The following is a 27,523-nucleotide window of genomic DNA, read 5'->3' as shown; positions in this document are numbered from 1 at the left end:
GTGGGTCTTCCAGGGGGTGGGAAGCCGCCTTGGCCACAGCATGCTCCGCCGTAACAGGTGGCGGTGGGGCCTCACCCGGTGGTGATGGGGGAGGCCTGCTAACCATGGCTTCCGGCATCCTGCGTTCGGAGCCCGCGGGGAAGGGGAGCCCTTGAGCCTGGTGGTAGGCCCAGGGGGCCCAAAAGCCCCACTGCTGTGGTCCGTGGTCCTGGCCTTGGGGGTCGGCCCGGAGATCTCCACCGCTGCCTGCCTGAGAGGCGACCGAGGGCTGGCGAGAGGGCCATGGGGGGCGGGGGGCAGAGGCGCTCAGAGATTGCGCCGTCGATGCCGCCAATCTGTCCCTGGACGGTGCCGGGGATCGGTGCCAGTCGTCGCGGTGCTGGGAGCGAGAGCGGGACCATCGACTGTGTCAGTGCCGGGAGCTCGACCGCGATCTCGACCGACGGCGGCGGGAGCGGCTTCGGGAATCGCGGTGCCGGGAATGGTACTGGGAGCCGGACCTCCTGCGGTATCGGCGGTCAGGTGACCGGGAGCGTCTCCGGGAGTGCGACCGGTACCGCGATGCTGAGCGGTACCGGGACTGCGACCGGCGCCGAGATGGGGAGTGGTACCGCGATGGCGATTGGTGCCAGGACCGGGATCGGCGTGACGGCGAACGTCTCCGGGATCGGGACCGAGACCTGAAGCGCCGTCTATCCCGTCTGTCAGGGGACGGGGGCCGCATCATAGCCGGCTTGCCCGCTGACTGAACAGCCCGTACCGGCGGTGCCGGGGGCCGGAGGCTCGGTGCCTCTGTGAGCTCGATGAGCTCTCTCGCCGTCGAGAAGGTCTCGGGCATTGCCGGGAGAGGTAGCTCGACCGCGGTTGGCACCGGGAAGCAGGGAGGTACCGGACTCAACGGCTCTTGGGATGCCGGAGTCGACGGAACCGTGCCCGGCTTGTGCACCACTACAGTCGGTGCCGGAGGTGGCTGGGTGAGCGGTCCCGGTGCAGGAGGCTTAAGAGGCCGTCTGCGCCGCCTTCCGTTTCCGTGCCGGAGAGAGGGAATGGTGCCTGGACATCGGTGCCGGTTGCGGAAGTCGTACAGTCTCGGTACCGGACCGGCTCGGGACCGCTGGTGCGCTGCGCGCCGAGGAAGGCTTCGCTGCCGCTCGGGTCGGCGCGGCAGGGCTAAGTGCCGACTCCATAAGGAGCTGCTTTAATCGAGAGTCCCGCTCCTTTCTCGTCCGTGGCTTAAACGCCGTACAAATCGGGCACTTGTCTGGCCGATGGGACTCCCCGAGGCAGCACAGGCAGGAGTCGTGCGGATCCCCAATCGGCATGTGCCGCTGGCAAGCCGAACAGGGCTTAAACCCCGGTGCCTTGGGCATGAGCCCGCACCGGTTGTGGAAAAGAGGGGTGAACCCCCCTAATTCCCCTTACTACACTAACTATACTAAACTATTTAACTAACTTAACTAACTTAACCAACTATATATACTTATCAAACGGAGAAACACTAGGGTTGTGGAGGTGAACGGAGCACTCCACTGTTCCAACTGGCCGTCACGGGCGGTAAGAAGGAACTGAGGAGCGGACGGGCCAGCTGGGGTATATATCCGGTGCTATAGCGGCGCCACTCCAGGGGGCGCCCAGCCGGCCCGCCGGAGTAGCTAGGGTAAAAATGTTCCGAAGAGCTGTGCACGCGCGGCGCGCACACCTAACTGGAATGCATAGGAGCAATCACTCGAAGAAGAACAAATGAAATATAGACCTAAGGATTTAACAATATTCTGAACTCACCAACTTGCAAATGCTGGAAGTACTGCAGGGGCCTGATAACAGCATGTTATATTGTATTCCATCTTTGTTAAAATAAGTTAAACCTAATGGAGAGGCAGAAGCCCCAAATCTGAAGTTCCTTGCCTTCGGGGAGTTGGGTCCAATTGTTAACGTTATTCAGAAAGGATATATATTAAATAAGTGTTTCTGTTGTAGTCTTAAGGACAGTTTAAACAAAGAAAATCTGAAATCAATAAACCAAATCCTATAACTGGTGAATTTATGGTATGATGAAAATATAGAATTGGCTCCTTCAGAAATGGCTCCTCTGGTCTATTTTGACAATGGATATTCACATCAAGGTCATTTAATCTGAATTACTCATTTGACAGATCCTAATGGCTCCTCTGAAGTCACAATGGATACTAATATAGTGGATATTTAAGTACTTAAACTTGCATTGTACAATGTGTATGTTTTGTATTGAACATCCTTAATAATGATCAATATGGAGGGTACACATGATCTGGAAGGCTAAGAGAATTGGTGATTGGTATTTAAAACCTTTAGCCTCTAGGTTAATGGATCGATTCCAGCATAGTTCAGTGGTGAATGAAACCATGAGTTTTGCAATCTGAGCCCGTTCCCAGGAGACAAAAGTCTTTTTGACAAAACTCTGTACACTTGGCAGACCAATGATATACAGAGAGGTTAATGATTGGAAGAACATAGGTTGTCCTCTCAGATGAAGGCTAAGGGACATTAGCAGGGTCGTGCGGGGGGGGGAAGGGAGAGGGAATGCTAGCCTTGCTCTATGGAGAGGGTGGCCCTGCACCTCTGCAAGTCCCACACAAGTTCTGTCAGTTTTGTCCTGTGTGGTCTTCTCTCCATTCAGACTTGTCCCATCTCAAGAGCTGCCATACATCCTGGCTTCTCAGTGAATCCTCATATCCTTCTGACTCAGCCCTCCCCTGCACGTTGAAACAGGTTGATATGGAATCAAACTCACTGTGATTGAACAATGAGCCTAATGGATGCTTAGCTGAATAGGCAGGCAACTGCTGAGCAGTCTGCTTTGGCATCTGCACATATCCTACCCTGCACTACAGATGAATTTTTACAGAACATTGGGGGGAAAAACAAAAATCTGTGCCTGGATGAGAATGAAGGACAGAGTAAATGAGTGAGTGTGCGTGAGTATAGCATAGAGAACAAGGGGGAAATAGGAAGGTGAGAGTTAGAGAGGGAGAAAGAAAATGAGAGTAGATTGCAGGAGAGGGATGGGGAGGGAAGAATTGGGTATCCAAGTCTGAAAATCTGGTCACCCAACTGTGGATAACGAAATCAGACTTCAGTCTCTAGGGCTGTCAATTAGAGAACTTTCATGAGCAGTGAATTTACACACAGAAAAAGACAACGCACAACTGACCCTTATAAAACCTCAATTCTGAAATATTCCTCATTTTAAAAAACCTTCAGGCATCAAATCTGCATTATGGAATACCAGATTGGATTTTCTCCCTTTCTTTTCTCCCTCCCCACCAAAAAAAGCCTTCTTAGAACTCCCAAATGGGAATTCGCTGTCTTCATTGAACTAAAACCATATTATAAATAGAAACCCAGGAAAGCATGTGTCCATTATAACTCCATGTGGTTTTTTTTTTGGTTAAGAGAGAGAGAAAATTATTTTCCTAATGGATTGGATTTATTGATCAATTTATTTTAGATCAACACTGATTTCTCTCTCTTTCTTTTAAAGCACTGTGCAAAAATTGCTGGGTTAACCATTCTAGAGATACAAGCCTTTTATCCACAGAACAGGCAGAGTACAGACAACAATAGGAAAAACTCCTCCACGCTTTCCCATCAATGAGGTGCAAACCTGATCTAACTGGACAAATCTGAGGGCGGAGGGTAGTCGCCAGTCCCATTTAATCCATGGCCTCCCTTCAAAGACCATGGACATGGTCACCAATTGTGTTGGTGGGTGTTCTATTATGTGGACACCTGCTCACTTCAAATGGACTAGAGCCAACTCATTCCATTTAGTTCATGGAACAAGCAGATAGCTTTCTGCCATGACTGACCTGTGCTGGATTCTACCGGGTAACCTAGAGAGGAAAGGCTCCACATCCCATTACCAATACTCTGAGCTTGAATCCTACCATCTTTTTTCAGATAGTCTCATAAAAGAGACCAAATATTCAAACACTTGCTCTTCAGTCATAGATGCCTCTTGGGTTGCTAAATGTTCAAACTCTACCCAAATATACATGATTATTTCAGGATATTATAGAAATAATTTTAAGATCACAGTACAGATTTAATTTATTTGCACTTTCAACCAACAGCATCTTTCCCTGTACTCCAGTTGACAAGGTTGCTTAAACCAGAAATAAAAATTGTAATTAGAAGCTTTAGGTAAGAAACTAAGGCCCCATTCTGCAAGCTATGCCATATGGACAGACCTTGGCCTGCACAGAGCCCCAATGCAGTCAAAAGGGTTTGGACACAGAGATCCACCTGCTTGCAAGACTGGTACCTACCACAACATTCTAAAGGCCTAAAGTGAAACATATGTTTATAGCAGTATTTTCCTGATCCCACAAAATCTCTCTGGTCTCACAGTAAGGCTGAGATGTGCAATGTTTACCATGAAAAGCTCAGCATTTGCCAAAAAGATGCCCATGTTATTTTTTACTCTAACTAGCAGGGGAAGTGTGGAATCTCATATTTCACTATGTAGTAACTGCAGGCAAACAGTAATTTAAAAAAAAAAAAGATCAATGTAGGCAAGTTTCAAAATCCTCTGCTGAGTGACCGACCATACGACAAACCCACAACACGATTCCTACAGCCATTTTCAATTTGGATTTCACCTTGCTGCACATTAACTATGCAGAAGAAACTGATTAATGAACTTCTCCTGGCAAAGGCACTCAGATATCATGGTGGTAGATGCAATATCAGATTTAGACAGTGATTGGATGAAGCTATACATTTTCTTTAACTTCCGTGCTGCTACGGACAATTGACGCCCCTGGATTATCTCTAAACCTGTGCAGGTGAGTCAGGTTCATTCCTATCATGGTACCTCTCTCCTACTCAATAAACTAACTTTTTATAGTTATTTTTCTGCAACAAGACCCTTCCTCTACAGAGTCCCACAAGGCTCAGTTTCTCAGCTCTCTCCCTTGAACAATTTCTATCTTGGTCATCTCATCTTCAGACTTAACTGCCATTTAAACTGATGATATTTGACTGCATGTGTTGACCTATTTAATTATTCCTCCCTCTGTCCACCCTCTATGCCTGTAATGATCAAATAAAACCATAGTTCCATCTCTGCTACCTGAAGCTAAATGTTTCAAAGTTAGAAATATTTTTCTAGGCGAAAAGGAGCATACTCAACAGCAGAGGAGGATTAAGATTTATTGGAGCCCTGGGCACAAAGAACATTTGGACCCCCCAACATACCCCCTCACCACGTGGCCCTGCCCCATGCTCCTCCTCTTCTCCCCAAGGCCCCCCCTCCCTACTCCCCTAGCCAGGTTAGAAGCCCAGAGCTGGGCCGTGGTAAATGCTGGCCAGAGAACCCGGGACACTGTGGGGAGCCCCAGACCCTCCATCTGCCCTAGGCGGCGCGCTCTGGGGGGAGTGGCGACATGGGCCGGTGGCTGCTCTTGGGCATCTTGGCCCCCTGTCCAGAGCAGGTGGAGGGTCTGGGACTCCCCACAGCAGCCTGGGCTTCCTGGGCAGCTCTTACCATGACTTGGCTCTGGCTTCTGGCCAGGGGGCAGGGCCTTGAGGGGAAGGAGGAGCAGGTGGCAGGGTCACAGTTCCAGTGCCATTTGGGGGCAGCCCCCCACACCTACACAGGTTCTGGCGCTCCTAGAGCCAAAAGAAGAAATTCATCTGTGGTGGGAGAGGAGCACTGACAGAAGATGCTGCTAGTTACATGGGCTGCTTCTTTGAATTGGGCACAAGGTTGCAGTCATTGAACCCCACTGTGCATGGAAACATCCTGGCAGGGGTGTGGTCTGAATTAGACACCTTGCTGCAAATTAGCTTTCTCTGTCCTTGCCTTTCCCTGGCAGCTGAATGGTGTTGGCAGAGGGGATTTGCTCGCTCTTTCTGTCCACCCATTGACATGGTAGTTTCTCTGCATGATGTCCATAATGCTGGGAGAGGCAAGCCCTGAGTTCAATCTCCCCTCCTCCCCACCCCCACATGGCAACTCTCCACAGGCTTCCCAAGTCCCAGCTTTTCCTGGCACCAGCATGGAACATACAAACACAAAACTAGAAGCACATCACTCGTCCTCAGAGGACTCCATTAATGTCTTATTCAGTTCAGGACTCGGTTCAAAACTGCATTTTAATTATTTTTGATGAGTACTCTGAACTTGTTCCATCCTACACCATAATTCTTCTCTCTTTCTACTACTCCTATCCCACTTCTCTGGCACCTGCCTCCTCTATGTCCTTCCATACAATCTTGCCATTGCTGGTGTGGACTCCTCCTCTGCAGCTTTTATCTGAATCCCTCTCCAACTCTCCAAATGTTTTGAAAAACTCATCTGCAAAATCCCCTTTTCTTGCTTGCCTACACCTCATGCCACTCTCCACCCCTAAACTTACTCTCACACACTCTCACCTTTGTATTATTTAAAGCTTTTCTGGACACCATTCGTAGGATGTTCTACAAAATTAAATCATGGTGGGTTCCTGCTAGTCTGGCTGCACTGCTCTTTTCTTGTGAGCAGGCTGGATATTGAAATATGCAATCATTCTTGTATATTTCATTTGTAAACGAGGATATAATTCCTATGAATAAAGCAGACAAGGGGCTGTCCATAAATTATGGAACATATTGGGGGCAGAGAGTCCTTGATTTTGGATGTTTGTTTCAGTGTTACAAGGGGTAGGTGGGCCTTGAAAATTACCAAAACATACGTTCCATAATTTATGGACAGCCCCCAGGCAGAGGAAAAGGGACAGTACAAGAGGCTCACAGGTCAAAACACACCCAAATTAAATGTAATCTTTGATTTATTAGCTTCAGTATTCCCCAGTGGGGGACAGCAACGCTTCACAAACTGAAGACTCAAGAGCGAGTATTCCTTCTTCATGAAAGTTAATCATTAAAATATATGGTGTATTAAACATAAAATAGGTAGCAATTAATTCATATTAATGTGCATCATCACATTTGAAGACCTAAACCTCAAATGGCAAATCTGTTTCTTCTTTTCCTGTAGAAATATATATTTCCAAGTTACTTATTTACACACACACTAACAACCAGCATCCAAAAGGAAGAAGTGAATGTTTAATACTTAAGCGTGGAAACAAATATCATGACATTTCGATTTGTTTGTGTTGCTTTGATAAAAATAGGAACCCAAGTAAGGAAATACAACATAAAACAGCATTTTCATGGATCAGGTATTATAAAACTATTTTAACTCACTTAAAGCTTCACTAACAACTGGGTATAAATTTGGTTTTGAGGGTTTTTTTTGCACATGCATAATACATGCATGAAGACAAACACAAACACAAATGTAAATACACTTTTACAGAAAGACCTACATGAGACACCGTAGCTGTAAACTGCCTTGTTGATAGAAATGTTAGGACAAAATTTTCATTCCCTAGTTGCAAGACTCTTGCATCTACAACATAGATTAAAGAAGTCATCCACTGTCATGCTGGATGAGAAAGACAGATATTAATGAGTAAACACACTCTATAGAACATGGGCAATTATAACATCTTGACAGAAATATGGTTAGTTGTAGCACAGGCCCATCCCAAGGATCAGAAAACAAATTTGTTACAAACAGCAGAGTCAGTGGCAAGAGAGAGAAAGACTGCTACAGGCTTGAGAGGTCCACTTACTGACGCTGCCACAGACTGCCATGCAGTATTCCTCAGAGTCAAAGTTGTTTCGGTTCCCACCACATCCGCCGTAAAAGAATGGTGCACACTTTCGTTCAGTCACATCATAGTACCAGCGGGAGATCATTGCTCGGCAAGGACCAGTCTCAGCTTGTTCAGAGCACACCTCTAATTATAGGAGATGTGGAGGAACTACATTTAGCATGAAAATGGTATTGTCTTGCTTTTCATCTACACAAGTTTACTTACATGTTCTAACTCTTGCACATTAGCTACAAAATGGATGTATCAAGGAAGCATCTCTCTCTTTCACAAAGCAATTCAATTACTATACGTTAACTCACTATCTATAAATAGTGTCTAAAACAATGTATTCTCATCTGGATTAACACAACTAAATCCCTCCTGCTCTACACACAATTTTTGTACTTGTATATCTATTTTGGGTAGTGGCGTGATTATTTACTGAAATAGTTATACTGGTATAGCCCCTAGTGTGGACATAGTTATACTGGATAAAGTTGTCTTATGGTTCCCCATCTCTTATCAGTATCCACATGAGGGATGTTGTATCACTATAACTATACTGGTACAGATAAAGCAGTACAACCTTTGTGTGTGGACAAGCCCTTAATTAGAGTTTTGCCCATGAGGAAGTTTGAATAATTGTCTTAGGAAAAACTCTTGATGGCAGGAAACATCTACACATCAAACTATTAAAAAATACATCTAAAATACTGAGATTTCTTGGCTTGTAAAGAGGATCTATATAAATGATACAGGGAGTAAAATTCCTTCCATACACATACACAATCATTTTGGTTGAAACTCCCTCACGTTTAGAGGCTCAGCACAAGGCTTATATGCCACTTAAATCCACAAAAGCCCTCAAAATAAGATTTAAATGGTGCGCTGGCTTTGTGAAGAGGGCTGATTTTCCTCCTTACTTAACATATTAGATGACAGTACGAAACCTGTGTTGAACATATATCATGATTTGTGTTTCTCAGTTTTCAGTGGGAGCTAGACCAGTCACTGCATTTGCATTGAAACTCAACGGGAAATCTGTGGGGAACTGAGTTGTACAAATTAAGATCAAAGAATAAAAAGTGAATGCAGGAACTCTGTCCTTAAATTGGAATTCAGCCCATTACCTGGGTACATATATAACCCTTTACCAATAATGTTCCAAACAGGAAAAACAGCGTTCACATTCAGCATGCTGTATATCATTTGCAAAATTGTAGAACATGAAACACCAGTACTTCCCCCTCTATGCTTCCATCAGACACGGGTTCAAAATAATGGCAGATAACTGGTAACTTATCTACAACTATTTCTGACATTACTTCACAAGTCTTAATTTTGTGGAAGGTTGACTCCTTACTACTGAAATGGGGTCTCCCTCTTGGTCACCTCAACACTTGCTAGTGTATGTAGCACTGGAAATCTCCACACGCTCATCACCCCTAAGAGGCTCTCACTGGCATTAGCCCAGATTTGAGGAGTCTCATTGGCTGCTTCACAGCCTCTTTCCTGCTAGGCTGTTTGGTTCATCTCTGTTTAGCATATAACCCTTCCCATCTCTTTTCTGCAGCGTGCATTTTATATCAAATTACTGTCAGTAATCAACACGTGTACATTTACATCAATAATTATTTACTGTAAAACATTTATGATTGATCCAACACAAAGCTTTACATATACACATCCACAGTGTATTAGGCACTTACACAGTTTAGTTTGTAGAAATGAATGAAATAAGTTATGGTAGAGGAGAGTTAGCTTCTTACTTTTAAAAATCCCGGACAGGTGTCATTAATAGTACACAGGGTTTTCCATACCAGTTACTCTTGCTTGATTTTTATGTAACATAGTTATAGTCAACACACAAAGTAACTTTGCCTGGCTTTCAATACATGGAGGAACCCCACAAATGTAATTTAAAAAATTAATCACTGGTAGAGTGATTGACATTAAAGAAACAGGTATAATCAAGAACAGTTTTACTGAAAGAATACCAAATTTCAAGAACACAGGGCCTCAGCAATTTGTTGTTCTTTTAAAAACTAATTCAGTAAATGCAACTGTCGGTCAACCTCAACATATAAAGAAGTAAATGCCTTCTAGGATTCCCTTGATGCATCTAAATTTTGTTATGAAGGGTAAGTTATTTTATCATTTTATATTTCACACACTCTTATCAGTTCCATAGACTCACTTTAGTATTTCCTTTTTAATCTCTGGGCTTGTCTCCACTTACCGCGGCGATCGATCCACTGGGTCAATTTAGCGGGTCTAATGAAGACCTGCCAAATCGACTGCCGATTGCTCTCCCATCGAACCAGCACAGTGTAGGTACCGCAGTAAGTCGACCTAAGGTACGTCGATTCCAGCTATGTTATCCATGGAGCTGGAGTTGTATAACTTAGGTCAACTTAGCCCAACAGTGTAGATCTGCCCTTGCTCTCTAAGGCAGGTTGATCCCCTGGAAAGTGGAGACAATCCCTAAATGTCTCACACACAGGAACAATAAAAACAATGACTTTTAGTATCCTATTTTTGCTACCTACAGAATGTGGAAAAAAAGATGATGATAACCCATCAGTGAAATAATGGCAATGATAATCAGGAATCAAATCTTGGGGCACTACAGATATTTATACATATTAAGCATTCATTTGACTGGCACTAAAAAAAAGTACCATTGAGTTTAAGAGTTAATCTTTAGGAGCCTTGCAGTAGAATCGGTTTGCATGAAAATGGAAAATACAGCCCTTTAAAGAGTGACTACTTAATCATGAAATTAAATCAGACTCCCTACTTGAACTTAATGCAGGGCTGGAAGCCATGCCTTCCTTTCCCCTCCCCATGGCGAAGTTGGTGCTACCATAGAGCAAAATCCCCCTCTCAGATCTACATCGTAGGTCATGACACCTTGCATGGATGGTGTTCCATTGCCAGGAGACTGGAATATCAGAACATAGATCTGCTGTGTGGGGATGAGAGGAGAATTGAACACCTAGAGATTAATAACAATGCTGAATACAAATATGGGGCTAGATCATCACTTTATCTAAGTGACAATCTTTATTTACAGTCTGCTGGCCACGATCAAGGCAGCAGACTGTAATTTAGAGTCAATATCCCTCTTGGTCTCCCCTCTGCTTATCCTTGTCATCTGTACTGGGATGGAAGAAGAGTAGCCTTCCCTCCCTTGCTGAAACCCATGGTACACATAATCCTTGTAAGACAGTAAGGTGGTGCCTTAGAACCTAAGTCTCTTGAATGGGTGCAGAGAGCTATTGAAGATTTATCCCATCATCTGAGCATGATGGTACACTCACAGTTAGCAGCAGAGAAGACATTGCACAATCATGTCATTTAGAATAAATGCAAAGAATATTTTTAAATTTCCCCCCACAAAATACAAAGGAAGGCTCACTAGTTAGGCCACACTGGGAACAAATTATCTGTGATAACTAGAAAAATTAAATTACACTGTGGCAAAATGCTAACTTTCATCTTTTAATCTGGTTTCTGAGAACTGATTAAGAACTGAAGCAATTCTTTGCCTTTGGCTGCAAGAAAGCAAGGCTAATTGAAGAGAGAGTTTTTGTGTAGTGCTTGTTATAGCTAAGATTTCTGAACAGTTCAAGTTCTAACCTGCTGTTTTCACATGCTCACACTTTCTCAAACAATCCACCTTTGGTACTCAAAATTTCCAATGTGTTGTTGTTGCCCAGAAATGAGGGTTTCTTGTTGCTAACCCCTCCAGAAAATTTGTGCTAAATGTTTAAAGCTCAAATTTTTGACTTCTAATGGGCAGGAAATGATTTATTTTTCCTATTTGACAAAATTGCCATACTTTTTCTACACAAGTAACTAAAAAACAGCTGAACTTTTAATATACTCGGTAAATCTCTCTCTCACTGATATCTCCATAACAGTTTTTTAAATGACTAGATAATGAAGTTATTGATTGAAAAGCAGCTACTGAACAGGCACAGTAAAACATTTTGAGTGATCAAATTTAGAAGCATACACTTTTCAAACATTTGGACTTTTGGATTTACAGCTGCTTATACCAAGCTATTTAATAAGTGCTCATTGATCAATGTGTCATTAATAGAGCTAGTTGCAACTTTTGTGGGAAAAGTTTTCATACTTTAAAATTCTCTGTACGTTTTTCATACGAAAAAATGTTCATATTATATTTTCCTATGAAAAATCTTTCAAAATTACAATTTCCCCATAGGAAATGACAATTTCTGTTTTGACCTTTTTAATTAAAATGTTGTTTCATTTTTGTTTTTTGAAACTGAAAAGCTGACACAAAATAATACCTAGCACTTAACAGTTAATAGTAATACCTAGCTTTATTACAAAAGAAATAAGTATGATTTTGCTCACTTTACAGAAATTTTAAGTTACATTTTTAAGTTGAAATAAAATTTACATTTTGGCTTCATTTCAATATGTTAATTTGAAACAAATGTTTCTGGTTTTCTTTTTTCAAAATGGTTTGAAACTTTGTGGGAAAACCAAAATTTTTCAACTGAAAAATTTCAAATGAAATTTCTCATAGGAAAACATTCACTTTTCTGACCAGTTCTTATTTTGTCACCTTAAGGGCCTATTCCACCTTAAACGTTTTAAAGATGACTTAACAGGATCTGAGCACACTGAAATGTGGGTGTAGCCTGTTTCACTCTTAAAAAAAAATCTAGGGAATGAAATCTAAAGAAATACAGTGGATATTTTCAAAGACAAAAATGGGAATTAGATAACCAACAGGCTTCCAGGGGAGCGAAATTTCTAACTCCACTTAGTGCCTTTGGAAATCTCAAAGATCCATACAATTAAATTAATTAACAATCAGGAAAAGTAAAGTCAAGGTTCCATAACTTTGCTCTATTGTAACTATCCAGCATTTTCCAATATTTTTCCTATGACATCAACACTTTGACCTTCTACAGCACCTTCCATCTGAGAATCCCAACGCTCTTCTTTAGAGATATGTAAAATTCACCCTAAGAATAGCCCTATGATGCAGCCAAGTCACAGTTTCATAGTGAAGTTAGGTGACTTGCACCCAGAAAGTATTTGACAGAGAAAGGGAATAAAACCCAAATCTCCTGACTCCCAATACTATGCTTTATCTCCAAGACTATCCTCTGAATGTTCAGCTTCATATTACTATTTATGTCATAAAATGGAAAATGCATACAATAAAATATGCCACAGTGTTTGATAAAGACAAGTTATTGCAGATAGACTCATAATATTTAAACTGCTTGTATTTCAGTGGCTATCTGTGCAACCTTTATGTTGTATTCATGTAGACCCAGATTCAGCAAAGCACTTTAGCATGGGCTTAAAATTAAATGCATGCTTAAGCACTCTGGTGAGTAGGGATTTGCTTAAGCATGTGTTTGATGAACTGGGGCTGTAATTTTTTGTATTTTTATAAGGTGTAAAATAAATTTTATAATCTATATTCCACTATAAAACTGCAATGTAGATGATTAATGTAACAAAATGGGCAAAAGAATCAAATCGCCCTAGCAAATGTATCATCAAAGTGTCTGCTCAACATCATTAGGCACTACAATTTAGGATTCCAATCAGTACTTTGGCCATTCCCTTAATTTGGATTATTTGTACACCTCGATCATGGATGTACCAACATATACATCAGGAGCATTACTTTCCAGTATGTAACTACTTCAGAGATACAGAACTAGGTTTTCAATAAAATTTACTCCTTTGTTGATTTTGTTTGTACTTACACTTTCCTTAGTCAAAAATCGACACTACTATTCTACTATGTGGATTATTCCCAAGGGAATATTTAAAGAAGAAATTGTTCATTCTGAATATATGCCTGAAACCAGCAGCCAAATTTTAATTTGAACGTTCACAGACAAAAACTAATTACCTAAGAGGTTTTTGGAATTCGGCAGGAGGCAGCTGTGGAGCTGGCACCAGCTCTGGGAATAAAGCCTATGTATTAGCTACGCAACAGCACTGATATTTTCTAGAGAGATTTTTTTTTTTTAAAGGCTGAACGATTAGTTGTAAATGCAATGCCAAAGAATAATTCTTTAAAAGAGTTAAATATCTTAAAATTGTAATTGCCAGTTAAGATTTAATCTCTCTCTCTAATGTTGACGTGGAGCCTACTCGCAGGGAATAATTGGGGCATAAATAAAATATAGTTGTATACTGTGCCTAAAATACAAAGCCTTCTAATTCCAGTGTATAAGAAATGAATAAAACATATTTTCATTTTATTTGTGTGAAGAGTAACTTCATTCAGAACCAAGATGTCAAATGGCAAAAGAAAGGACAGCTTGAACGTAAGACTAGATCAACAAAATTCCACATTCTATGTATGTTTTAGAAGAGATGCAGCTTTCCCGTAACACTATGATTTTATTAACATAGCAGACACATTGACTGAGAAGGTTAGCACAGAAATGCATTTCACTCATCCAAAAGACTTATCCCCACAGATGATGATAATGTAGGATAATATTAAACAGATTAGTAAATAAAACCAAAGCTTTAGATCGTTACAGTTTCAGTACATTAAAATGATATTTTCTGTTGGAGAATCAGATTAGCAGAGGACAGAATTCAATAAGTATAGCACAGATCATAATGAAATTTTCATCCTTATGTAAAACAGCAGAACTACTCTATAAAGTATTCCAATATGTTTGTCCTTGGCCCAGAATTTTAATTAAAAACATGTTCTTTTATGATTCAGCAGTCCTGGCTAATAGTGAAAAAGATTTCATTTGATGTAAGACAACTTAAAGATGTCCTTTTATGGAGGGACAACTGAATTTTGAATCAAAACAATTAAATTCATAGTTGTACTAATCAAAATATACCAATACATGGTTCTCTATAACCAAGGCTAGACTGAGCGTATTAACATTCGTAAGAGTAAGGAAAATCACAGATGCTTTTTGTCAATTGACAGAAAGATAGTTATAACATTGGACACTATTGTACAAATGTCTAGGTATTTTCTTAAAATGAAATATGAGCGTCTATTATCTCTTTTCAAATTCTTTCACCCAAGCAGGCGACCAATCAAGTTCACCCTAAGTTAGGAGAAGAAAAACATAAAACGTTCTGATGCTTAAACCAAGGTAATAACATTTCACAGAAGAAAAGAAGGAAAAGCAATTAAGTCAGTGTGGGCTAAAGCAGAACTGATTTTGAACAAGGCATTAATACTCCAATACTATATCAAAGCCTGCAATAGACAGGACCGGCACTTCCCTATAACAAGCTAAATAACTTGCCTTGTAATAGGTAGCAACTGTCACTGAATGGATTGGAAGAATCTATGAAATGTATAAGGGAATAGCAAACAAGATACGGTAAAGAAATAAGGCTAACAGCTGCCATACCTAATGTATGTCACTTCTCTTTTGCTGGAAAGCTGGCTCAGATTCCCATGTGCAACGGCAGGTTACAAACACATTCAAAATGCCACATCAAGCACCACCACTTCAATTCTTTCCTAAATATTTAAACAAATCTGTTTGAATTAAGGGATGGTAAAATCATTACTAACTGGCAACGCTACGAAAACCAGGTGGTCAAGCCTTTGCTGAATTCCCCACATCTGCTGAATGGTGTGTGTGCAAGCTGCCAAATGTTCAACAGGTTGCTGTGTTGGCCCTGCTGCTTGCCTTTAAAAAAAGCTCTAATTGACCGATATGTTGACAGGAAGCATTAAACTCAAAACAAGATCTAATTGCTTTTTCTTTGATGTAAGGGAAGAGAGGAACCATGTTGCTTATCAACGGCCATGCTGAAGGAGAACAGAAATGGAATCACAAACAATTACACATCATGGGAGAACAGAGTTTCTCCATGATTCAGTCAATCCTAGCAAAAACTCCCCGGGACCTCGATATGTCAGTGTCATTTTCTGGTTCTGAAACAATTTATAGTGTATTAAGGCCGTGATGTCAGCAGAACCAGAGCTGATCTGCTAGTTATGACTGGTCTTCAAAGTGACTTCCCCGGTTTGGTATGTAGGTTGGGTGAAGAGCCTGCATTCTTGCACTCTGCAGAAATCAGTCACTCAGCTTTAAGAATACAAATTCAGGGATAACATCTCCCAGCATATTGGGGTGGGAAATATAGAACTCAAAAGGGCTGGTTTCTGGGTTCCCTAGAGCCTGTGACCTCAAGCCCACCAGTCAAGGTACACAGCTTCCTCAGCCAGACTTACAAATTGATAACCAGTTAGTGGCACAGATATATACAGAATCCTGGACTCCTGATTCTGGTGTTCAATCTATCTGAAAACCTATAGCATACATGCCCTTGTCAGACAAAAGCATGTGCATATCACTAAGTATTGTGCTAGGATAATGGAAAGGAATTCACCAAAGCCATCCTTTCTATAGTCTCTTTAATAAAGAAAAACCCGCTAAAAAACATGTTTGCCACAGGACATGAAATAACAGGTTGCCATCTGTCAAGGTGCAGTGGCTGAGTGGTTTAGGCACCCGATGACAATCCTGATAGCCGTGGGTTTGATTCTTACTCAATCTCTCCCTGAAAAGCCACTTCCAGTTCACCCAGATGCAAAATGGGTACCTGATCCATTGTGTTAGGGCAGTCATAGGCCTGCAGACATGATGCTGGCCATATCACTCCCTTGTGTACTGCTGGCTAGGTAACTGACGTGCCTTTATTGTGTCAGCTATTGGCTAAAACTTTCATGCTATCTGGCATTTTCCAGACAAGACTAAAATTGTTGTTCTCCTCATGGTTGGAAATATATTTGTGAGCTGTTTTGCTATGGGTATTTTGGTCACTACTAGTTAAAACATGCTTAGGAATAAGAAACAGCATGACATGTTGAAACTACAGCAGACAGCATGAATGTCTTCACGATATCGTTTCTGTTTCTGTACATGCTTTATTTATTTAGGGTTTGATCCAATGCCGATTGGCGTTAATGGGAGTCAGTCCATTTACTTGGTTGGGCTTTTCGTCACCCGTTATCAGAAGCGTTTAATTTATGGTCTGAGAAGAAAACAAGCCTCCACTGATTTGACATGGGAAAGATAACTCCTATAAAACATGAAGAACTTCTTCCCACATTCTTTAATGATAGATCTAAAATTATGTCTCCAGAAAGTATAAGGAAGAAATTGGATGTGCAATCAGCAGGGAGAGTATTTACTCCTGGGGGAATTCTGCACCCTGGCATACATGCAGAATTCATGTCCCCTGCAGATCCCCCACACCCTAACCCCGCAGAATAATACATTGCCAGGGAGGTGCTGCAATTACACCTTTCACCCATCAGGGCTGCTATGGCACCAGAAGAGAGGGAAGCCAGCTCAGAGCCAGAGCAGCCAGCCGTGTATAGAGAGGGGGCAGAAGCTGCTTTCCAGCGTGCCCTGTATTGTTACAGACATACTTACTGACAGGTATTTTGAAATAAATTACCAACCCTATTTTGGCATAGAATTCTTTGGCGCAGATTTCCCCTGGGAGTAAATACACTGAATAAACTTCATTGCCCTAACCCTTTGGAAAAGTGATCTTAGTTTTAACTTGTAACCCAAATGGGTTAAAGCTAGTCAGCCACCCATGGCAAAGAAGCCCTATCTACAAGGGTTCTCAAACATCTTCCTTAGCATGGACCACATCTTAATAGAGGAAGTCTCATAGACCCTCCTCCCTTCCTATTTGCAATCATGAAGATCAACTCTCCTCCCATGTGCGACAGAATAACATCGCTGTGTCAACCATCAACATCTTACTGTAACTGATTAATTTCCTAATATATTTTTAGCTTCTTTCAATGCATTTTACCAGTGGAAACAAGGAGATGAATGTATACTGCAGATCACCAGTTATTGGTCTGTTGTCCCAGGAAGACAACCCTGTCATCAGAGCTGCAGAAGCAGTTGTGGCAAAATTTGACAATGAAAGTTTAGTCATCTCAACGAAATAATCAGGGACAGCCATGTACATGCAAATAATTTCATACAAGTATCAAGAGAGGTCTCATGCTTAAAGAGAGATGAAGATGCTGAAGGTCAGATGGGCTGAGGTGCCTCAGGAGAGCTGCAAAGGGAATCTGGCATCGAGCCTGATTATACTAGACTTGTCTGCAGTCAAACTCTTGCCTCCATGACACTTCATGCATTTTACCAATTTTACATGCAAAAACTAAAGATGATTCTCTTTAGGCTCTTAAAACCAGCACCACTGAATGACAATGTTTATATGTTACAGTCTATTTTTATATAAATTCAATGTGTTGCTTCACCTTTTTTGTAGTTTATTTTCACACTAAACATCCTAGTTGCCTGAAGACTGAACATCTTAACCTCTTTGAAATTTCAGCTTCGGTAAAAGACATGCTGTACCTAATTTGTTCTCATTTCCACTCATCCCAAATCCCATTGAAGTGAAGTGTATCTTTTTTAATATTCATTTACCAGTGAGGACAGGGTGTTTCATCCCTGGGCAATAAGAGCTCACATATGGAAATACAGTTAAGCAGTTTAAAGATTTAAACTGGGATTTTTACTTTCGTCTAACACTGGTTCTCCAGTGACTGAATCAAAGACTCAAGAGACAGAGTTCGGATAAATAAGAGCTTTTTCTGCCTAAGAAGGAAGCCCTGGCAAATCAATTTTACTCAAACATCAATTCATTTGATCATAGCACTCACCTGAAACAGGGAGAAAAAATATGGAAGGACAGAAAATGTTAATAAAGGAACCGTATCCTTTCCAGATTAGCTACTTACTGTATATACTCATTCATAAGCCGAATATTTTTGGTAAAAAAATGATGCATCAAAGAGCAGGGGTCAGCTTATAAACAGGTCTACACCAAAATTTGATGGTTTTAAACTCTATGGAATCATTGAATTGAATATCTAATACACTGTTTTCTTTACTTGGAGCCCCTCAGCTCCCTGTGGCCGCGGTTCGCCGTTCCCAGCCAATGGGAGCTGCGGGAAGTGGCGCCACTTCCCGCAGCACCCATTGGCTGGGAATGGTGAACCGTGGCCACAGGGAGCTGAGGGGCTCCATGCCTGCAGATGCTCCAAGTAAACAGAATGTCCCGACCCGCCCATGGCTTACCCTGACGGGCCAGGTGCCAAAGTTTGCCAACGCCATAAATATAGGGTCGGCTTATGAAAGGGTCATATCGTTTTTGCTATTTTTACCTAACCATCTTGGGGGGTCGGCTTATAAATGAACAGGCTAATGAATGAGTATATAGGGTAATTCCATTCAATTATATGCATATTTCATCATGGAATGAAAATCAGAGCTAAGATTGATCCTGTGCTGTCCTCCCTACTACCAGACAACAAACATCAGCCAACAGGGCAGAACAACCCTGCCACAGGGAAGGGATAGGAAGGTCAGTGTGGGTTTGCATACACTTTTAAGTTGCAAGGGTCTGTGTCCCTCAATTCCAATAGCAGCAAGAAAGGACTAAGGGAACCAGGACTGAAATGTCCGCGTTAGTTCCACTACGACCATTTCATGGTCATTTTGTCTCTGAATGTTTTAAGTTGCAACTCCTTACATTTTAACTCATATGAACTTAGCTTCTTTTATGTTTTGTCCTGGCTTTTACCTGTGTCTCATTTCTTAGGAGGTAGAAGATCATCATAAAGACATTTGGTAAGTACAATGCTACCAGGGAGATGAGCAATATAGAAAACTAACACATGGATTATATAAATATTACACCATACAGAACAGTTCCAAATCATATAGAAATCTAGGAAGAGCTCCTTTAAAGAATAAATTGTACAAGGGAAGAGGAACAGAAAAAAAAATTCTACCATGATTTGGATTGTCAAATTGCCTATGGGTAGGCTAATATTCAAATTTATAAAAAAAATTAAATTGCTTTAATGACACCATATAGAAGAGTATACAAATGGAGCATATTTTAAAATCTATTTTACCCCATTTATGTTATTTGTTTGTTTTTTCCCCCATAGACAACATACATTATAATTTTGTTTATAATTATTTGTAATCTTTAACCCATACACTAGGTCAACTATAGGATTTTTAAAATTTAATTATTTGCTTATTATTGAGAAATGCTGGGCGTAAAAAATCCAAATAAAATAGCTAACCAGAAAATGTTAATGTAAGACAATGTCCTACCTAATAGTGCTTTCTACCACATCTTTTCCACTTGATATCAACATTCCCTTTTCTTTCACAATAATTGTTTTACCAGCATACAACGCTGTTTCTTCTCATGTAGTTTACTATGCTGTTTGTGAAAATAATCTCAATAAAATATGTGGCAATCACTATCCATGTATCCTAAGATTAGACATAAAAGGAAAAAAACTTGCAAATCATATAAAGACAAAGCATAATGATGTAGCAACTTAGGATATTTTGCTGTTTGGAACATTTTTAGCAGTAAAGGGCAAATACACACTAGTAAGATCAATTCCGCAGACCCCAATCTAAACAAACATTAATTTACCTTTAACAACCTCTTCTACCGATTCGGTAGTAGTGGTGGTTGTGGTAGCAATGCTGGTAGTTCTTTCCGTGGCCTCTTCGTACTGTTCCTCTGCCTCTTCTTCAATCTCATCACCATCATCGTCATCATCATCAGCATCGTCATCCTCCACGTCCGTTACTTCCTCCTCTTCCTCTGGCTGCTCTTCTACCACCTTGTCATCACTGAAACAATCAACAGTTTTGTTGAGTCAGCAATAAAACACCTACTAGATGAGAAATTGGACAACAGCTTATTCAGAACCTCGTGGAAGTGTGACCAGGAAGCCCTCTCTCAAAAAGTATGAGCCTGGAACTCTGGAGAGCAATGCAGTGAGATTTAATGCATATATTGAAAATGAAACAGTAACAAAAGATAAATATGGATTTTGTTCTGCTGCTAGTGTAGCAGGATACCAATATGAAGCCCATTTCCATGCACTGGAAGGGGAAAGGCCCTGTATTAATCATACCAGATTGTGCCAATTGATTAGTATAACAGAATATCAGGGTTGGAAGGGACCTCATCTAGTCCAACCTGCTGCTCAAAGCAGGACCTTTCCCCAAACAGATTTTTGCCCCAGATCCCTAAATGGCCCTGTCAAGGACTGAACTCACAACCCTGGGTTTAGCAGGCCAATGCTCAAACCACTGAGCTATCCCTCTCCCCTTATGTCTTGGGTGTGCATGTTTTATGCTGTTCTTGGAGATCAGACAGTTGCTTTGCACTGGAATTCTGTAAAATGACTGAGGTGGGTTCAAACAGATGAATGAATTATCATCAGAAAATGATGTGGATGAGTGATAATAACAATCAACTTACTCAAACTCACATGCTATTATTATTTGTATCCTGGTAGCTCCCATTATGTGCTAGGTGCTGTTCAAACACATATTAAGACATGGGACAAAATCATAAGACACTGGAACTAAATCCTAGTGTGGATGATAAAAACGACAAAGAGTCCTGTGGCACCTTATAGACTAACAGAAATATTGGAGCATGAGCTTTCATGGGTGAATACCCACTTCGTCAGACGCATGTGTGGATGATGTTATTCAGAATTAAAGTGGCATTTATCCAGTTTAGCTTAATTCACTTTGGTACTCAGGTGGGACAAACAAGAGTGTCTGAACCACAACCACAATAGACTCTCTTGTTTAAGCACAAGGCAAGCTAAGGTTTTGCAACCCTGTAGTGTGTCTTGGGCAATGGGTCTCACCTATTACATACTGTGACCTTCTTCCCACTCCAGGACAACCCATCCTTTTAGCAATATGGGAAAAGCAGGGTGGTCATGACCCTCTGCCACCTGGTTGTGACTTCCAGGTTGAGAGACCCCTAGTCTTGGACATTTTCCCTAAGAATCCTGAAAGTAAGGCTTCTATGGTTTCTGACTGTAGGGCTCTGAATAAACATAAACAGTAATGGAACAAACAAAGGAAAGCCAATTTAGAAGGCGCAGGGAAAAGCACTATAAAAACAATTTACTTGTAAACATCCAAGATCCAGCTGTGTTTAGCTATATAAAAGCAATTCATTTTGCCATGTGAATGCACAACACTTTGTTGTTATATTTGCAGTCCCTAACCACAATCATGTTTTTTTGGTGTCGAATTCTAAACAAATCTGATATGAGAACCTGCAGAAAAGTTATTTGCTAGGCCAGGGTCATCTAAAAATATTTAGAGTGGTAAAAATAAGTTCTGCATCTGTTTTAAGATCATCAGTGGAAGTAGCACATTTTTGATAGTTTGTAGACAATTCATGAGAACGAACACAAATCCACATAGCAGTTACTTGTATTTGGGAGCACAAATATTGAATTCAGTGTGACTAAGAAATGATCAGCAAACAAACAAGGTCTAGCTAGAGACATAGTGAGCTATTTACCTGGAATTCAATTTCTGGAAAACAATACTCCACTTCCTTACATGAAAATTGTGCTTATAGACCCCTCATATGAGTGACATATCCTGTACATACTATGTTTTATGCTGGTTGCAATCACTTGACTACACCACAGACGGCCTTGGGTAGACAATAGTGAATTCTAACGTGTAAGACAGTATCAGGACCAGCCACTTGCCTAAACACTTTGGAGCCTCACAGGAGGCACTGTGGTGGGAAGTAAAGAAAGACTATGACGTCTGGGGCAATTAGGCTCCTGCAATTACTCTAAAAACCTAGAGAAGTTAACAATATCCTTTGCACTTTTTTTTAAAGCTTTCTAGAAAATTATGTTCTTGCTAAAAGTGTATACTATATTCTACAGGACTCTGCCCCAAGGGCAATATGTCACAGAACTGGTTTTATACACATCACTGCATGGGGAGTACTGTGAAGATAGATTAAAACACACACTTTCTTCCAGAGATTTTGATGTGAATCATTCAGAAGGAACCAAAAGTACTGGCATATTGATACAGGATTTGTTTTCTCAAAATGAATTTAAAATCTAAAGGTTTATTTTTGTTCCCCATGGTTCCGAGAAACTGCTGGCTTCTCATTGGACGCACACAACCATCCCACAGACTTCTAAAATAGGGTTCCAGTCTCACCATAAAAGTAGTCATTACTTTTTCCAATTATTGAGACTTTTGAAAAATCTGCATCCGAAGACGACTCTTTAGATGATACACGAGTCAGTTTTACTATCAGACATACTTTACTCTTATTAAAGAAAATGAGGAACTGGAGTTGAAGAATCTTAACTTGCATTTTAATTTTGCTTACGGAGAACGTGTCTACAAAGGAACTAAAAATAACACTGAGTACCAGAGAGTAGTCGGACTTTGGCTAAGCCTGATGGTTTCATCATACTGTCCTAAATGTATACAACACAATACTATAAACGGCGCAGGACAAATATGCAACTTAAATATGTGTTGTGATATATCAAGCATATACTACAGAAAACAACTAAAATAACAGTAACAGCACTGTTATACTAGAAATCAACACTAACATATTGTCTCATATACTCCTCAGATTCAACTGTGATAGCAACACTCAATATATTACTACCACAGTACTCAAGGAGCATCCCTCCCCCACACCCTCAAGAAATGACACAGACCTACCAAATAGCAGCATCATAGTCTTCTACCACAACCCTGGATTCATATCACTTACTCGAGAGGTTCTCAATCTTTTTTGAATCATGTCCCATCTTCGCTCCTTTTTTTTTTTTAAATTAAACCTGGAGCTGCCCCACCCACAGCTGGGAGAAACCAGGTGCCCCAGTTGAGAACCACTGAGCTACGCTATAAAGGCAGAGTTTGTTCAGGTGCTGTGCCAAAAGGGGTTCAAGTCTCAAGTTTTGGAATTATTTTAAGTATTTATATTCGCAGATGTAGACTTTGAACCAAATTTTGGTGCTGTTATCCGAGATGAGACTGCGGCAAATGCGTGGTAATGCCAACACTGAGTGCTAGTATTATGGTGCTTCTGTGAAAAATGATGTATTCTATACCGTACATGGCCTTAACATTCTCACTCCCAAGACAGCTCAAATGCTTTAATTGTTGTTCAGCACAGAAGAGATGCATGAAACACCCCAGCTAACTAATTTTTTTTTTTTTTAAATAAAAAGTCATGCTTGGTTTTGTTGCATTAGTTTTTCTGGCACTTATTATTAGTGATAATTTCACAGCACCCAATAGTCTGATAGGCACTTCACAGCACCAGTAAAGACCCACAATCTCTGTGCTGAGATTGGACCCAATCCTGCAACTCCTTGCATGTGTGGCAGATTTCCTGCATCCATGCAGAGCCCCCTGACTTCAATGGGCTTTGTGGGGGCACAGGGGTCCACACACAGAACAAGCTGCAGAAACCACATTTGAGTTTAATTTCTGACAACGGAATATCTCAACAACAATAGGATGGGGTTGGGGGAAGGATGAGATGGACTACAACAAAAATTACAGTTACTCAGACAAAGGTGTGGACAGCACAACATAGTTTAAAAAGTGTGTGTGTGTGTGTGTGTATGTATCTGTTTTTGAGTGCATCACATTGAACGTGAGGCCTGAATGAGGAGTGGGTCGGGGGCTTACAGACTAGCTCACAAATGGCATGAAGTTAAATTCCAATTGTATGGACTACAACTGCAAATTTTAAAATGGTACAGATCCCTTTATATAGTGCACAACTTGAACTGCCAACTACTTTCTCTCAGTCATGGTAAATACTCTTATTCCCTCTGACATTGCACCCAAATTTGGCATCAGAGTGATGCTGTTTCCAGCTATTCTAATATACCCATCACCTTGATTCCAAGTTACATCAAGAGTTTTGAAAGAAAGAGTTGTTACAGAAGGCAGTTAAGAAAGAAAATATTTGTACCTATCAGCTCAAGAGTTTCTTTATGTTTTATTTAACATATTGTGCAGGTGTGCATACTTCATGTTGTTATTGCATTTTACTCCTTTGCTAAGCAAACGTGACTCAGTCTTGTCGCTTTTGGAACCCTGATCCTTTAACAGCTGTTTCTGTGTGTTCCCTTGACACTATCTTAGCCAGCAGCACAGACTGCAGTGTCTAGTTTACAAGATATTGTTGACATTTTGACTCAGCGTAATGATGGTGGTGACAGGATTTTTCAGAGGCGGTTCAAGACATTACTCGATATACTGGAAAAGTTCACATATTTGTGAAGCCTTACCACTATCTGAATTTTACAGTTCAGCAGCAAGCAACAGGGATAAATTGCTAGACGTGAATATGGCTTTGAAAATATCTGCAAAGTTCATAAAATCAATATTAGTGTCTCTCAGTCTCATGTCAACAAAAATGTTGCAGTAATTAGGGATAGTAATTTGTATTAACAGACAGACACATGGGGCCTTAAAAGCAACCTTGACCTGTCTCAAACTCCTTACACAGGGAATATTAAAATTTCCTCACCATGGAAACGTTTCTGCTCTGAAGCACTGGGGAAGTAAACTAGATCTTAATGTAAATCATCTCTCCCCTGCGTATTGTATTGTCAAACAGGATATGGTGAAGAGGTTTTACAGTAATACCATTCTTATACTCACGGAACCACTGGTGTTTCAGGCAAATTCATGAGGTAAGCAATTCCACTTGTATCTCTGTTTTAAATAAAAGCATATCAACCATTTTAGGTCTAATGGGCCAATGTCTGTCCTCAAACATGCACACGTACAAGTCCCACTAACGTGCATCTCTGAACATATTTAAAGGAAGAATTTAGCCCACAGATATGCATTGATTATTCAGTATGTTATTTTTTTAAATCCACCACTTTGCTAGGACCTAACACAAACTTAAACTTATTCTGCTCATTCTAAGACCTGTGCGCAGTACTGATGACTTCACGGATGCTGGACAAGCCTATAAATAAAATTGAGTGACGCCAACTACTGTGCTTCTAGAAAAAAGACAAAATCAGCAAAGGAAAGTTTTCTTTTAGTCTTCTAGCAAGCTATGAAACAAAGGAAGCAGGAATACAAATTTAAAAGGACTATTACCTGGTCTTTTTAATTATGCTTCAGTAGTTGTGGCACTACATTACAAACTCTGTTTTAGAAGTTTCTGTCTCTGCCGCAAAGATTTTCAAGCTAATACTTGGTAAAAAGTTTCAATCAAGAATTGATATTTAAAATTTAAGCTTACTGTTTTAAACTCACAGGGAGGTTACATTTTAATCACAATTCTATCAGATACCAAGTTTAACAAAATGTATATTTAAACACTAAAAAAAAATTCAAAAGGTTTTGCAAGAAGCAGCACTAAATTTAGTGTAAAGAGTATATCTGGTTGCAAATCAACATGTTTTAATGGCTCTGAATCAATAAGAATCAACTTTCTTTAGGGGAAATAAAAAAAAGTACGAATGCAAAACATGATAAAAAGCAATGTTTTAAATCAACATTTCTGCTTGATTTAAATCATGATCAAAATTGTGATTTCAATCACTTTGATTTAAATCAATCCGCCCAGTCATCCCCAACTTTATACTGCAAAAAATCAAAATGATGATCAGATGAAATATTCTTGCATGCGCACGCACAAAAAATCCCATCAGCTTCACAGATGTTCTGGAAAACATTTAATAAAATATTACATCCAAAAAGCTACATTAAAAGAACTTTAAGGGCTCGTCCAGACAACAATTAGTGTCCAGCAATCTGGGGTATAAATCTATGTTGCAGTAGCTTGCTGCACAGTATCTGTCCATGTGGAACCTGCCACCATGAACTAAAAGTTCCCTACTGCATTTCAGTCGAGTTTGCTTTGTAAAGGAAGTAGATCAAACAAAGTACACTATGGAACTTTTAGTGGGCTTGGTTCGCATGAACAGTTAATGCATGTCAAGCTAGTGAAAAGGTAGATTGACACCCCAGCTTTCCATGCACTAACTGTTCACCTAGACAAGCCCTAAAGGTTACCGAGTCAAGCATTCACAAGTTTAGAAATGCCAGAATTAAGGTGTCTGTGCAATTTTAATTTGCCCCGCCCTCAAGTGGTAATCATGATAGTCTTGAATTTACATGATCACATACTATTCTTTGCACATGCCTCATCTCTCATTCACTGCACAGGATGAACAATGCTCACTGAATGAGCAGCTATTCAATATTTCATTTTATTCTCATTGTTCAACGTGTGGTTCCATGTCTTATTTACAGCACACCATCCAAATCCTGCACTGAATCGAGAATTACTAGTTTCCTCATGGGCTTTTCTATGGCACTCATCATTGTAGTATCTCAGTGGATTCATCTTTACTTTCCCTCATAAGGGTATAGTGGTATTATTTCCATTTTACAGATGGGGAATGAAGGCAGAGACACAATATCAAGAGTGTCCACTAATTTTGAGTGCTCAGTTTTAGAAGCTTATGATGAGTTTTCAGAGAAAGTAGCATTTTATAGTACTGTATTTGTTCAGATCACAGCTCCCAATGACTTTAGTTGCAGTTGAGAGTGCTCAACTCTTCAAATCAAACACCAGGTGTCTCAAATTGTGCACGCAGAAAATGATGACTACTTGATTAGTGGCCACCTGCAAAAAGTTTGGTTTAAGTGACTTGCCCAGCATCATACAGGATCTCTGTGCCCGAGGCAGGGATAGAATCCAATCCTCCTGGGTGACATTCAGTTGCCTAAACCTTGAGAACATCCCTTCACTCTTCTTGCAATGCCACCCCCTCTCCCCCATCTTGTTCACTAAACACCTTCCAAATTTTGAAGCAAATGAGGCAGGGAACTTGTGGAAAAATATCATTTCATCATGCAGCTAAGGAATATATCATAATGCATACACATAGGCAACTG

General features: G+C 40.6%; 1 protein-coding gene across 4 annotated transcripts in view; it reads right to left on the bottom strand.

Moving 5' to 3' along the window:
* The window catches only part of LOC120399100 (amyloid beta precursor protein), a 324,609-nt gene that overhangs the window by 128,259 nt on the left and 168,827 nt on the right, over nucleotides 1-27,523 (bottom strand). For 2 of the 4 annotated variants that reach the window (XM_039526998.1, XM_039527007.1), the window contains exons 6-7: nucleotides 20,199-20,401; nucleotides 7,665-7,832 (exon numbers count right to left, since the gene is read on the bottom strand). In XM_039526998.1, the coding sequence (XP_039382932.1) occupies nucleotides 7,665-7,832; nucleotides 20,199-20,401 (371 nt within the window). The remainder of the gene's footprint in view (nucleotides 1-7,664; nucleotides 7,833-20,198; nucleotides 20,402-27,523) is intronic. The other 2 variants (XM_039527027.1, XM_039527017.1) reach the window with 1 other exon arrangement.

This window comes from Mauremys reevesii, linkage group 1 (assembly GCF_016161935.1).
Source record: "Mauremys reevesii isolate NIE-2019 linkage group 1, ASM1616193v1, whole genome shotgun sequence".
Lineage (NCBI taxonomy): Eukaryota > Metazoa > Chordata > Testudines > Geoemydidae > Mauremys > Mauremys reevesii.
Note: the sequence above shows the minus strand (reverse complement) of the source record. Positions and strands in the feature narration are given on the sequence as shown.